This window comes from Bacillus rossius, chromosome 1, assembly GCF_032445375.1.
Source record: "Bacillus rossius redtenbacheri isolate Brsri chromosome 1, Brsri_v3, whole genome shotgun sequence".
In the NCBI taxonomy this organism is placed as follows: Eukaryota; Metazoa; Arthropoda; class Insecta; order Phasmatodea; family Bacillidae; genus Bacillus; species Bacillus rossius.
The window spans coordinates 287,080,059-287,095,994 of NC_086330.1; the positions used below are offsets into that span (position 1 = coordinate 287,080,059).

Genomic DNA, 15,936 nt, shown 5'->3' on the forward strand with positions numbered 1-15,936 from the left:
GATCCTTACTTAAAGTCCAATTTAGAATCAAATGCGTTGGACGGGGTTGGATACAACATGCAGTACACGTACGAAGTGTGTGTTGACAATGCCGCAGGCGCTAGAAGTTTATTTCCTATTGCCTATTAACATTGTTGCCACGCACTAGATGCCTTATCATTCTTAATTTTCCCATACAAGTAAAAACACCCGTGTGATATTAACAACGAAGCAATCAGTACCCTCATAAGAGTTCAATTAGTATTTAAATACTTTTTATCACTTTAAATCGCAAACCTAAACTATTGTTTTTTTTCCTCTCTCTATGTTTAATTAGTTTTTTTTCTTTCACTAGAATTATTTTTATTATTTTTAATTAATTTTCATTTTTCGGACCTTCAATAATTTTCCTCTCCCGTTACAATTCTGACAAGGACTTGTATATATATATATATATATATATATATATATATATATATATATATATATATATATATAAGTGAAATACCACTCACTGACTCGCTCATCACGAGATCTCTAAAACTATACACCCGATTGACTTGAAATTTAGCATTGTTACTAATTTTGTGATGTAGACGCTCATTAAGAACGGATTCTACGGAAATCCGATCCCAAGGGGAGTTTCGGGGCCGTAATATATCAAAATTTCCAGATTTTGGTAAGAAATCACCATGGCAACGGCTGTTGCTTTGTTGATGCTTTATTTGTCTCTATGTCAACGACTATTTCATTGTTAGTGCAGTCCTCATCACCTTTGAAATTTTTCGGGTACTTTAAATATCAAAAATTGCCCTTTTTTCAAGTATATATATTTTACAGACTTGAAACTTCACAGTAATGTTCCTTATGTTACGCAGGATGACATTTTCCGAAAATTAGATCCCATGGGTGGTTAAAACCAGGCAACAGTGGGTACTTTGTCTGCATGAGAACAGGATTTTGCATTGTTCATGCCTTCTGCGTCTCCATGGCAACGGGCATCGCGCGGCAGTGGCGTACCCACAAGGAGGGGCATGTATAATGAGCGGCGCAAGAGTGATCTGCCTGTAGAATGCCGTAGCGAAGTACGGGTACATCAGTTGTACGTTGCGTGCACGAGTCGGGAAACCATCGGTGCTATTCATTTTCTCTCCGGTACATTATACAGCATTGTAATAAATTTTCACTGAATTTTTTTAATTTACCATTACTGTAAATGGGAGATGTGGCTTAATTTTTTTCCATTAGTATAGCCGTGCGAAGCCGGGTCGGGCAACTAGTAATAATTAAGAAAAATTTATCAACCATTACATTACACTTAGTGAATATCTTTTGAATACATATATATATATATGACAGAACAACAAATGCAAGGGAGGTATCGTGTTTTAATTTCATAAAAAAAATTCTTCAATAATAGCAATGTCTATACAATTAAAAAAAATCTATATTGTCTGTGAGGCGCAGCCTTAACGCTTGATTATTATTTTTCTTCTCGTTTCTATGTATTTGATGATTTTTTGTAAATTCCTAGATATTCATGAAACATCGATTGCGAACTATAAAATGCCACGCGAATGATTGTGATTATGAAAACACTTGGGTACCTTCCTTCTACTATAAGATGTTTGCTATTATTAAATGAGAGTCTCGAATGGGTTGCTAGTGATTTGACACTTCTTCAGAAGCAGGCTTGCTATTGGCGCAGGGGTCTTCTCGTGAAACTGTAGGGCAATCGAAGACACAGACATCAGTTGTAGGGCCCGTTCTACAGTGGTACGAAAAATAGACGGGTCACGTAAACGGGAACGTATCTCCCGAAACATTTCACTATCGCGTCTGCTGCAGCTTTCACAATGCATGGGAGCGTAACAAATGACAACCCACGAGATGGCATTTGAATCATAGCTCGCGTAGAATTTACATTTATAATAAAAATATATATATAATATAATAGAACACTAGATATCCTTGTAATTTAAACATTTTTAACGTATTTAGAACCACCGCAGCTAAATACTCGGCTTCTATTGGACGCACGTAGCAACGTAAATGGAAGAGCTCAACATTGCCGAGCTATTCCGTACAGGTCCCTCGCCGTCTGCGTGCTATTGTAGGAACTAGAAACTCTGTTCAGTGAGATCCGTCTCCGGTTACGTGATCCGTGATCCGCCTACGTGTCTGTACCATTGAAGAACGGGCCTTAGTGCTTCAGTTCGTAACAATAGCGGTAAATGTTGGCACACCGGTGGCTGTGAGGAGTTCAGGAATCTGTCCAGCGACGCTCGCCCAGCAACAGGAGGACGAGATTGATGTTAGGTATGGTGCCGGGGGGGGGAATGAATTCAGGAGGCAAGACTCAGGCGGAACAGCAGGACATAGGAGACGTGACGTAGGCTCTGTAAAGTATGGCTCGAGGATCTCCTTCCCTTAAGACGGCCCCTAGCTGGTCGCCAGACGGCGTGCAGAACTCCAGATGATAACGTGCCATTTACAAACCGCTCAGGACTTACTAAATGTGCTTGGACTTGTCTATACAAATTTCGTTCCATGGTTTCGTGTAACGTGTATATTTGGACAGTGAAAAACTGATAAAAAGGGCGTTTTCACGGACAATTCTAAACATGAAAACTTAAACACACAGTATTGTCAGTGGTATAGGGACGTGTAGGGAGCCTTTATTTCTAATATTCCATCATAGAGTGATAGGGTCACGCTACAAGTCTCATAGGGGCATGTGTCTAGCGCGTAGAGGGTGTGAGGCGTGCGCTGCGCGAGCGAGTGTCGCCCTTACGCACGCTGCTAGAACTCAGGCGGCCACCTGTGTCAGTGTCTTTGTATGGAATATCGCCCGCTTGTCTTGGCAAGGGTCTTTTATTCTTAAGATTGCAGCATATGAGAAAAAATGTACGCACGGCAAAGAAAACCAAATAAAGAAGGAAATTGTGTTTACTCCGAAGGAAGAGGGAAGCTAACAAAACAAAGGCTACTGCAAAAAATCACTGCATCTTTTGTCTGTTGACAGAATTTATTTAAGAAGAAAAAATAAATAAAAGGAAGAATCTTTTTTTATTCCTTATTTGAAATCCAGAACCCTAGTTGGAAAAGCATTCTGTGTCAGAACACCGTGTCTTTTTTACAATTATGTTTCGTATCCTCAGACGCACAGATAAGACCAATAATGTACAGGGCCTACAATGTTAAAAAATTTCATCTCAAACTTAATAAGAACACTCATAAAAATTTATCCAGAGTTTTATTTTAATTTACGAATTCATTCATATATTTAAGGGCGCCGAGCTGATTTTAATTAAATTTGGGCTAGTAAATATAATCTTATAATATTACCAAAACATTCAAAACATTTTTGTTTCCACTAAATAACTCTTCGTCCTTCCACGCTCATGTTTACCTTGTTTACAGAATTGAGAACAAAACATAGTTTCTACGGAGGTCTAGTTCTCTGTAACTACGAACAAAGAATCCTTCGTTTGTTTGAAGTCTATTCTTGGCTCAAAAGTCACTTATTATATTACAATTTATAAAAGTTTAGATCTATATTGGTGTTTGAAATTTCCAGTTTAGTAATGTCACAAAAATAATGAATTCGCTTCAACATTGTTTCAGTATGGATCTAATGCTATCAGAAAAAAAATTTAAGCTAAAATTATTAATCCTGAAATAAGTGTGAGAACATACATATTTATGTTTGTTTAACAATGCGTTAAGTTTTTATGTAGCTTGTATTATTCACATTATTTTTTTAAAAACTGTTGAGTTGGAATCAATAAGCTTTGAACGTAATTCAGAGAGGGTCACAACAATCCTAGGAAAATATTTACTACCAGCTGGAGTACCTGTGCTTCGCTACGGCAGTCTGCAGGCAGAACACACCCGCACTGCTCATTGTACATGCCCCTCCTCATGGGTGCGTCACTGTCTTGCAAATTCCGTTGCCATGGATACACAGAAGGTATTAACAATGCAAAAATCCATAGCCATGGATACGAAGAAAGCATCATGACTGAAATGGCGAAATTTCATCAAATCTTGCTAATCCTTTATGATGTATTACAGCTCCGACCGCGTGGCGTCTAGTGCGAGGGCCGCTCAAAACCGATCTTCCCTTTAATATGAATTAACGTGAAATGGGAGCTCACCTTATAAGTATGTGTCCTGCTTGGTTGTGAAAAACAGTGTTTTTGTTATATATTACCCAAGTGTTTTCATAATCACGATCATTCGCGTGGCATTTTATAGTTCGCAATCGAAGTTTAGTTTTGAACGCTGATACAAGTTTTTATGCCCAAAATTTGTGTTAGAATTTTTTAATGCAAAGAAGTATCTAACAACATGAACTTTATCCTCAGACTTACTCTCGATCTTTAACTTTGAGAAATAAAAACAATTAAACAAATAATTGTGTAAACTCATGCATAATCATAGAGTTATTATCTTAAAATAACATTTCTTCTTCTCATAACAAACTTAAAAGAAGAAACTGGTCGTTATTCAAGGCATGCCGGCGACAGGCGCGGCAGACCCCGCCAGAGGGTACGCACGCGCAGAGCAGCGAGGGTGCGCGGTGCTGGACGCCAGTGTGTCGGTTGCAGTGGAGGTGACGGGCCACGGCGGCGGCTGCCAGGAGACCGGCGGCGCGCGCTGCAACGGCTCGCTGGTGGGCTCCGTCAGCGCCTCGGCCTCCGTGCTGGTGCACCCTGAGGGCCTGGTGGTCACCCGCACAGAGAGCGCCTACTTCTGCGCCAACGGTGAGGCCCGCTCCACAGCTGCACTTTCACCCAGAGTCGTGTGACAGCATCGGGGGCCATGGATTTGTAAACACCAATCTCTGATTACGTCACGTTTTCTTTGTACGACAGGCCTTCCCGAAAAGTCTTCCTGGAGTTGTCCCTGAGTCGTGGTCTGAAGTACAGCTTTTGAAGCTCTACATCCAGGGGCGTTTATTAGGAGGGGGGTGTGGTATAACAACCCTCACTTCCCTCAAAATCCTTATTTATCTATTGATCCCACCAACAGAATGATAGAATTTTTAAACAAGCCACAGGCAGGTGCTTTTATTCATAACCCCCCCCCCCCCCCAACATCTTTAAATTCTCACGCTCCTGTCTGCAGCCATCTGAAGTCTTGTCCCTGTCGTGATGATTACTTACATGTGAAAACTGGGGAGGGGTTAACAATTTTGCTTTCCATACATTTTTTTTTCTGGTGTGTTGTCACCCAGGTTATTTAAAATAAATATGTACTGCATTTTCGACAGCAGTAAGTTTCCTAGTGAATGTATGAACTTGTTCAATAAAAAAAAAATTGTAAGTGCTCAGTAATCTATAATCCACACTTAATACTAACTGTATTATTTTCAGTGGAAAAACAATTGTTTATATTAAGCTTCGAATACGTGTACCAATCTTGGGAAGCAGATTAGTCCAGAAGTCGTACATTTGTGTTTTCAACCTTTCTTTTCGCGATGAACCTGCAGACGGAGTCTGTCGTTCGGAATCAGACTCATTGTGTGCATTGACATCATGTGCTTCAATTATCCACTTTCTCTATAGCTTTGTAATATCGAGAAGGTTTTGATTTACTAGGATTTGATGATTACTTCTAAATTGCTGAGTAATGTAAACATTGAACAGCTGAAAGTGTGATATGATAAAATGTTGCCGTGTGGTCTTACATTTTGCTGTAAAATAATCTCCATTGAGAACTAGTCACTGTCATTTCAGCATGTTGAGTCTATGATACACATGAAATTGTCATTTATATTTCAATAGACGCATGTATTAATCGTGTAAAAATCTGATAAAGTACGATCACCTCTAGTGGTTTCTTCATTGTAGTTGACAGCAAGAGAAGCCATTGTCTTTTATTGGGCCGAGTCCTTCAGGACACAGTTGCTTCCGCAAAAAATGCTTCTTGATTCGTGTTCTGACAGTGGGCGTGTACCAGAAAGAAACGTAACCAGTCATGAAATACAGACGAGTCCCGAAAACTACTCGCAAGATATACGCGCGCTTACTCGTCATAAGTCTCTGCCACGAAGCAGGGAAGATAAAAAAAGTGGCAAACTAAATGCTGTAACTGACGCTCTTATTTTCTTTCAAATCCAGAAACTGTGTGGGATTTAGAGGCAATCTAACAACCTGAAAAGAGTTAACTTTTCAAAAGTGAATGTTGGCAAATATGATTTTTTTTTGTTCGTTCGTTGCTGGGAATAGTAACGTAATTGGTTTTAGATTATTTATTTTTCGATACGGAACACAACCAAAACTCTATGTTATAATGCTTTATGTTTTATGACAAATATTATAAACTGCTTAGCCTCAAAGTTTGTGTGCTGAAAATCATAACCTCAGTTTCTATTGCAAAAAAATACGTACACGTACAAGCAAAGCAAAGCACATACAAGATTTAGTTTTGTTGCCATGCTTATTTCATTGCTACCAAAATAATTTAACATTTAATGTTGCTAATTTAGCAAAATTTATTCCAATGCATGTTATTTTGACATTATAACCAATACGCCACTCCGTTAATACACCATTACATAAATTCTGAACTAAGAACATTCATATTTTTTTTATTTAAGTTATTATGTTTAAGAACTTTCTATACTTTCCTCATATTTAAAACTTAATTTTTGATGTTTTTCATTTCTCGACCGCACAGTTGTTTTACTGGCCATATTCCGCCTATACTAAATCTAAAGATAAGGTACTAGATTTTTATTTTATTATAATTAACACTATTTAGACAATGTTTCGAAATTGATCCGTTTTTACAATGAACTAAATTTACAATCCACTGAACTTACAACAAATATTAAAATAAAATGATAAAAACTCTCCTAGGTTGTTGTAAACTTCAATGATTTGTAGGCTCCCGTTTTGCAATCTGGAAGAAGCAAAAGTCATAGTTATAATCCTTACACTTGACATTAGCTAAAAGAGTTTGTAGATTGTTTCTTAATTAAATTTTGTTTGTATATAAAAACACATTTACTCTCCTACAATATTTTGTATTTTTAAAAAACTACTAAATATGTGGGTACATGTACTAAACCACTAAAAATCTATAAAAAAAACTTTTAGTTATATAGGTACATATATTAAAAGTCTAAACAACTGTAAAAAGTAATAGTTGTGTAGGTAAAGGTATTACAACGTAATCATCTATAAAAAGTACTCCATATATATGGGTAAATAAAACTATCATGTATATAAAAAAAATTTCGATAAATGTGTTAAGGTACTAAAACACTATTCATGTATAAAAAGTACTCGATATGTGGGTTAAGGTAGGTACTAAAAAGTGCTGTGTATGTAGGTAAAGTTACCAAAACACTATTCACGTATAAAAAGTGCTAGAAATGTTGGTAAAGGTACTAAAAAGTGCTGGATATGTGGGTAAAGGTACTGAAACACAATTCACGTATAAAAAGTGCTAGACATGTTGGTAAAGGTACTAAAAAGTGCTGGATATGTGGGTAAAGGTATCAGAACACAATTCACGTATAAAAAGGGCTAGACACGTGGCACTGAACACGTATGAAGAGTGCCGGATCCAGGAGGAGACCCTGCTTGGCCGCAGAGAAGCTGGTGGTGTCGCCCAGCCAGAGCTCCAGCTACGAGTTCGTGGCGGCGCCGCGTGGCCGCGCCAGCGTCGTGTTCGAGGCGCGCGTGCGGGAAGGCGCCCACGTCGCGCTGTCGGAGGCCGCCCGCCCCACCGAGGCCATGCTCCACGTGGTCATCGGCGGCGACGGCAACGCCGTCACGTGGATCGGCCGCGGCGCCAGCGGTACTGCGTAGTTTCTGTTCCCTGCAAGAATTTCCGAAGATTTCCGAAGTTTTGCGTTTTGGTATTAACGCCACTTCAGCCGCTAAATCAGAAGTTTCCAATGAAAACAAGCATGTTGTGACTGACCTAACCTAACCTAACCCTTCGATTTTTTAAATTTCAATTTTTGAGAGAAATCTGAAGTTGCACGAACGTGGTAGGGAACTGAAACTACGTGAGCTGTAGGCTTCCCGTACCTGCTCGCCCCCAGGGCTCCCGGCTGCTGCTTGTCCGAGTCGCGTGACTGTGCCAGGGGGGATAGAACATGCGTGCCCGCTAGCTGCTTTCATTTAACTTCCTTCTGTTGGTAGGAATGATGGAATTTTTCTAGGATTTTGGAGGAGGGGCGTATATCCTCCCACCTTTCATCGATTCCTCCCACTGCGTGCGACCCTGCTTGTTAAAACCTAAAGCTTGGCAGAGCCGACGAGAGAAAACCGGGGGGCTGATAACTTTGTCGGGCCCCCCACTTAATTTTAGATAATTTACAAGTTGTCTTTAAAAGAATGTATCTGTTTCAATAGAATATTATAAAATTTTATTTAGACTATTCACAACAATTCATACTTCAAATTAAAGGTAAACTAAACTAGTTTTTTTACAGATGTTCAATGTTTGCACCTTTAGTTATACAGCATACATCCAACCTAAAGTCCAATTTTTTCCCACACTTTGGTTAACACGTCCGGATTAATGGAAGCAATAGCCTCATCCATTCTGTGTCTCAACTGTGGCAAATTATTAGGTAGCGGCGAAATGTAGACACGATCTTTTTTAAAGCCCCGATGGAAAAAGTCGCATGGCGGTATGTCACGTGAACGTGGAGGCCAACGTAAAAGGGCTCTGTCGTCTCGACCATTATGACCAATCCAACAGTCAGGGATTTTGTGTTCAACCACTCTTGAAAAACGAGATTCCATAGGGGAGAGGTTCCATCATGTTGCCAAATAAAGTTTACAGGTTCACCCTCTACTAACTGGGGAAAGAGTCATTCATTGTTGAGTCACTCTTTAATTGTGACCTTGAATTATCACTCTACAACGCTTACAGTTGATACTATTAAATTTTACAACTTGGACATTTTTATGGACATACTTTACAACTGTTCTTAACTCACAAGCGCACATTTTAATTGTAATAAAGATGTGAAGGCTCGTGTGTTACAAATTTTGATTATTTATGCCTAAAGCATTTTGAATACATTAAAAAATATTTTTTTTCTTATAAAATTGTAGTTGTTATGCCTAAATCAGCTTTGTAAATATTTGCGTTTTTTCTAAGTTCCCGCAACGAGTAAATGCAGGAACATACTCTTCAACATAACTTCTAATCGAGAGAAAATAAATATGGAACATAAAAGTTTCATTGATAAGCTTACGATGTAAGTCCACTATCTCCAATATATAGAAAAATACCACTTCTGCTTCAGTACAACCAATTCTGCTAGCCAACTAAAACATTCCTTCTTCTTATACAGTAATTATACTTATTTATCTTTATAATCATCAGGCACCATTTGATTGACATTTAATTTTTAAAATCATAATTGTCCATTTATCATGCTAGAAAAAATTTTATGTTATAGTTTCATATTTGGAAGGTTCCTCAAAATCATGTAAGAAGGTACGCGAACCTCATTATATGATGTGTGACCTGTTGTTTTGTGGAAATTTTGATCAACATGAGTCTTGCAGATGAAGGAAAGGCTACTTATGAATATTAATATATTCTAGTAAAAGTGAGGAACAAAGTCAGTAGCCAATAAGTATAAATCAATAAATGTAACTCACCCTACATGATCTCTGCGCAATTAAAATCACATAGTTTTATCATTGATGAGTTCCCTCTGGTTGGAATTAACAGGTAGAGCATTTCTAACAAAGTAGCCAGGCAGCCGATGGAAATCCTCTAAGGTTCTCGAAGAGGTTTAGCAGCAGGAGGTTAGTCTGTTAGTCAAACATACAAAAATAGAATAATAGTTAATTCCCTGTGGCTTCTCTTGCGCAGTTTTAGTGTATTGCTGATATCTTACAATTTTAAGAAAATTATGTCATTAATTCGAAAAATGTTTACTGAAGAAATAACTACAATAAATTTTCAGGCGTATAAATATTCAATTCAAAACAAAATAGTTTAAATATGTTAATATCCAAAGTGGTTATGCGTAAGAACTTTTAATTTTTTGTATATACTAATTACGCTATCTGATTTTATAACTCCCGTTTTACTGTGTTCGAGGATTTATTTTACCTTGATAAAATCACACCTCTTTTTCATTTCACGAGGCAGCCAATCAATATATATATATATATATATATATATATATATATATATATATATATAATCTGCCTATTTCATTTTAATTATATTTTTCCATCATTTACACCTTCATTTATTTCGGTTATAGCTACTCATAAAATATTTACATAATTTAAATTTATTACAATACCTTTATTATTTAAAGCTTTTGATGCAATTGCATCATTGTTCAGAAATTTACTGTAAAAGTATCAAATTTATTTCCGAAAGTATTTGTTGATTCTTAGTGATGATTACTATTACTTAAAATAAATCCCAAAATTTTCACCCGTCTCTTTTTTTCCCACATGGATGCCTCTGTGAAAATTCAAAACTACAGATTTATTAAATACGGCAATAACCGCTAACCAAACAAAACTTAGCCCACCCGGTTTTTTCTCTGCAGATTAAATCTTAAATAGTTTCAATAATTTACATTTATATTGAATTATAATTTATCCTGCCAATACTGATTTAGTTGAAACATATTTTTTTTTTTATTAAATACTATTCACCCTTCATATAACTGAAGGGGTCATATTAAGAGAAGGTTTTTCAAGGTATGTTTCAATTCAAAAACCTTAAATTAAGTTTGATTTGATCAGAACATATGAAATTTTAATGTTAAAATCAAAGTTACAATATTTCGTCCCTGATAAAACTAATTTCTGTAAGTAAAAAAAAAACGAATTATGCAAGTTATTACTTTTTTAGTTTCTAACCTCTAAATCTAATTGATTCAGAAGTGTTAATTTTCCATTTTAAAACCATACATACCCCTTATAAAACTCCTTATGGAACGCATTTCACAAAATGATAAAAATGTGGTGGATAGTTTTCTATGTTAATATTGATACCAAATAACTGTTACTATGCTGAATTAGATTCATAGTTATGATAGTTTACTTAAAACCACTCTTACCGCAATTTAAGCCCTTAGGGGTTAAAAATTTAGCAAAATGGTAAAATTGTTTTCAGTAGTTTTAGTTTGTTTATTTTTGGTACCATATATATTTTTTTTCAATTTTTATAAATTTAGTGTTAATACTAATCGTTTAAAAAACATATTTACCATTTTTTCACCCCTTAGTGGCTGATTACGCAAAATGGTATAGTAGCTGTTGGTAGTTTTTGTAAATTTTAATATTCCTTAATATATTTCCTTATGCTTCATTAGATTGGAGATTTAATATTTTTACCAATCAAGGGTTGAATTTTGTCAATGTTACATCCAGGTTGGTATTTTTCTTATGTTTATTATTAGTACTTAATTAATTTTCTAATGCTTTGTTAGCTTCGGTGATACTGTATTTTTCTTAAAATCATATATACGTCTGTTTTACCTCTTAGGGGTTGAATTTCGTATGTGGTAAAATAGTGTGGTTGGTAGCTACCGTATGCTTATTCTTAGCACTTAAAGTCAATTATTTTGCTTAACGGGATTTGGAGATATAATTAATTATATTAAAACCATATTTACCCCTTTTCACCTACTTAAGGGTTGAATTTCGCAAAATGGTTTTGTCATAGTTGTTTAAGTACCGAGGATAGTTAACAATTCTTGATTAGCTACGGAGATATAACTATTTACCCCTTTTTCACTCAAGGGTTTAAGATAGCCACGGAACTTACTAAAAAAAATATATTCATCAAAATCCATAAAGTAGTTCTCGAGGGTTGCCGGAACAAACAGATAACAATATTAAAAAACCATATTTTATTTTGAGTTCTTAATAATTTTAGTAGCCATTTCCAGTAGTTTTTGTTTCATAGTTTCTTCCAATTGACAGACATTTTTCCTCGGACAGTTGTATTACTAGTACAGATAATGGTAAGTTGTCTATTATATCCACAGTTCCAATGAGCTACCTTCTCTGGGTTCCCCCGTGTGCTAACGCAGTGTCGTGTGTGTCCGCGACAGGCCTGGGCGTGCGGTTGGCCAGCGCGCGCACGCCGGGCGTCGTGTCGGCCGAGGAGTTCCGCGCCTTCTGGGTCAGCTGGGCGCAGGGGCGGGTCTCCGTGGGCCTGGGCCCGGAGCCGCACAACCGCACGCTGCTGAGCGCCGGGCTGCCGCGCGACCGCGGCGCCCAGGTGCGGCACGTGGGCTTCGCGACCGCCTGGGGCCGCGCCGGCGAGTTCAGGTCAGCGCTCTTATCAGGGCGCACTTCTCGCACGGGAGTTTTCTTTAATTTATTCACCCCATGTAGTCCTTATGATTTAAACTTTACCGTTCACCCAGTTGCTCAGGCCACTGCAGACATACGCATCACGTCACCCACGCCGCGTTATCACGCACGACCTCAAGCGCCCGCCGCGCAGGCGCTGCATCTTTCGTTACATTCCGGGCTCCCGTTTCCCGTCGCACAGCGGTGCTGTGCATCCGGCCTGCGTAAGCACGGATCCCAGAATCACCAGCATTACACCCGCCCCCCCCCTCCCAACCACCCTCCTTTCTTCGGGCCTCAGTGTCATCCACCATTTTGTCGCCTGCAAACACATCCCCCTCCCCCGAAAACAAAGGTCGTGAGGCCTCGAAGTCTCCCGTTGGTGGAGCCCTCTGTGCCATCTAGTGGCAAGGGCTAGGAACTAATCCCCTTCCTGCTTGTGCCCCGATTGTTCCCGTACGAGTCGGGCAATTGTTCTCGGGCCGGTCTTTACTACACTTCGTCGAATTCAATGCTGTGCCTGGTTTCCAAAGAGTGTTCTGGTGTAGCTTAACGTAGGTTTTCGTCTTTAAAGTCGCTGATATGTTGTTCAACCCTTGTGATTAATTGTCCTGAGTATACTTTGCCACATGAACATGCTATCTTGTACACAATGGCCAGATTTTCGGCCGGAGTTTTATCTTTCACTGATGTCAGGGACCCTTCAATATTGTTTATAGGTTTGAGAATTGCATGTATTTCGTGCTTCCTGAGAATTCTGGCCACTTGGTCTGAAATTACTTTGATTTAAGGAATGAAGGCTTTGTTAGGTTGTTTCTCGTTCTTTTCCACTTGAGGTGGCTGTATGGTTTTTTTAATTTCTGATTTTGAGTAGCCATTTGATTCAAGAGCAATTGTTAGGTGTTTCAGCTCTTCCCCAATGTTGTCTTCTTCGCAAATGCCTCTAGATTTGACATTTGATTGATTTATTTCATGATGAAATTTGTAGACGTCCTCAACCCTAAAGTCTTTATTGCACAAGGTTCAGTTTAGTTCTGTTAAATCAAGGTTGTGTTAAAAATAAACAGCCTAGCCAAAATAGCAGGACATGAACCACATTCGTAACTGATTGAGTTCTTGTTTTAATTATGAAATAAATCGCAAAATGTAAAGCCTCAACACTCAAGCCAGTTCACATGACCGCAGATATCCCAAGAAGAAAGCGGGAAACTTGTTCCAGGGTCTATTTTCTCCAGGGCCATTCATGAAATCCGAAAATGTTATTTATAACGATGAAATTATGAATGTATGATTAATTCTCTTGCCCACCACACCACAGCGCCACCACCTTGACGAGGCGATTACAATCCCACTAGCTTCAAAAGTGAATAAAATTATTGGTATAGCTGGGCTTATTTATATTCAGTGGTATTATCTTTAAAAACGTGTTTCATATATTAAAAAATAACCATAGCTGTGTTTTGTAATAAGTGACAATATATCTTTCTTGCAGTATTAAATATTATTTCTTGGCAACTGGTTTTCAAAGGAATCTTCTTCAAGAGTACAGAAAATTTTATTCTGTGTGTGACCACAAAATGGTCGTCGGGGCACCAGAGGAGGCTGTTCATTTTCTGTTTTATTATTCATGAGTCTGCCTTGAGAGAATGTGAAAATTACAAGTCTACATATAATGTAATTCTTTGGAAACCTTACAAGCTTAGACAATATGCAAACGTGTATTTACAGGCATGGCCACTGTAACATTTACAGTCTTTGACTGTGTGGTTAGAAAAATTTAGTGATGGGTAGGGTCCCCGACAAAACTATTCACCTTTGGGATCTTAATTTCATTCCAAGTGCTTGCGCGGAGTTGAACGCACAAACTGAGCAGTAAAAAGTAATCTCGGACCCAAAATCAAAATTATAATAATTAATAGAATAGATATAGTAAACTAGACATTGCACAGTCCGGTCTTGTATGTCTTACATTATAAATGTTCATTAGTTTCATACAGACGTACTTGCTAATGTACTCGGCGTTCCCCGGGCTAAACACATCATAATATAAGGAACATCACTTCAAGACTCGAGGACATACACTTAAAAACCGGGAAAATTTTATTTGAAAATTCGATTGATTGCACAATCTCGGTGCATCAAGTAGCCTATACGCATCAGCAAAAATAGGGAGTCAATCTTAAGCTTCATTTCGTTGGAAGGCGGGCAACCCCTAGGCAAGACGTGTCGAGCGCACCAAACGACGGCGCGTTACAAATTCGAGACAACACCATCTATTGACGAAGTTCTATACTAAAACGTTGTTGGTGCATTTAGTTCGCTAGCAGCTGCGAGCTTCACTAAGTCAAGGAGAAGGATAGGAAGATGCCAGACCTCACCATATGACCGTGTGGCGGTCACGGAGAAACGACACAAACTCACTGCTTGCGTGTCTATTATAAAACAGGGTGTCGCACAGCAGGAGCGTGAGGTGGGCGGGTGCCGGCAGGGTGTGGAGCTACAACGACGAGGCGGGCTTCTCGCAAGTGCTGCACCTGGACGTGCCGCGCTCGCTGGTGCCGGGCACGGAGCAAGGCACGCTGCTGGTGGCGGGCGGGCTGGCGGCGCCACTCGCCGCCCGGCGCCAGCCGCGCCACCGCGGCCTGGGGCTGGGCGAGTGCTCCAGGTGAGGCCGCGAGGAACACCTGCATCAAACATCAACACTTCTGCATTAACAAAACATTTGGATTTCTTAAAAATACTGACTCAGATGAAAAAAAGTTATTTTACAAACGTTCATAGTTCATAATTTATGGAATGCTGTATTAACGGAGTGGCGTATTGAGTGCAGGTAATTGCAAAATATGATACTTAGCAATACTTTTCGCCAATGTTGAACTATCTAGGTACCAGTGAAATAAGCATGGCTGCCATGTACATATGTGCAGACGTTTGCAAGTGTTTATTATTATTATTTTTTTGGAATTGAAACTGAAGTTATGAATTCTAACGCTCATACTTAGTGGCTATGCAGTTTTTTAAGTTCTGAAACTAAAGATAAAGCACTTTCACGTAATGTTTTGGTTGTTCCGTATTGTAAAAATAGATAATCTGAAACTTTTACGGTGAATATTCCCAGCAACGAAAGATCCAAACAGCAAACCTCGGAGAAAGACGGTTTTGCACAAGAGTGTAAACCTATGATCGATATAAATGTGTTCTGTAACACATTCGAGAGTTTAGTTACAGAATGGTCCGAAATGCAAGAACTTAAAATATGAACGGGGAATTCTGTTAGAACTTTTACAATTCCTTCAATAAACTTTGATGCCTGGGTCTATAAGTTGATATATTGGTCAAAATATAATTTTGCTTATTATCACCAATTAATTTAAAGTAATAGAAAATTATTAATGTTGAAAATGCTGGAAAAAAGTTTTGAATTAATTTTGAAATTGTTTTACATATGTTGTAAAATAATACCATTTTATCCTTCACAGTCACAGATGGTATTTTTTTCATGTGTTTCCTGTCTTATTGAAAGCCAAGTTTATGATAAGGGATCAAACACTACTGTCCAGATCTAGAAATCCCACTCAGTGTTTACTCCTGCTCTCATATCTATGAATTGTAGGCATCCCGTTTACCTTGCTGAACCGTC

At 38.4% G+C, this 15,936-nt stretch overlaps 1 protein-coding gene across 1 annotated transcript in view; it reads left to right on the forward strand.

Annotated features, from left to right (window-relative positions):
• LOC134527568 (C3 and PZP-like alpha-2-macroglobulin domain-containing protein 8) overlaps positions 1 to 15,936 on the forward strand; it is a 148,675-nt gene that overhangs the window by 92,594 nt on the left and 40,145 nt on the right. The window contains exons 20-23 of the mRNA XM_063360357.1: positions 4,593 to 4,748; positions 7,588 to 7,794; positions 12,053 to 12,272; positions 14,785 to 14,961. Coding sequence (XP_063216427.1) covers positions 4,593 to 4,748; positions 7,588 to 7,794; positions 12,053 to 12,272; positions 14,785 to 14,961 — 760 coding nt within the window. The remainder of the gene's footprint in view (positions 1 to 4,592; positions 4,749 to 7,587; positions 7,795 to 12,052; positions 12,273 to 14,784; positions 14,962 to 15,936) is intronic.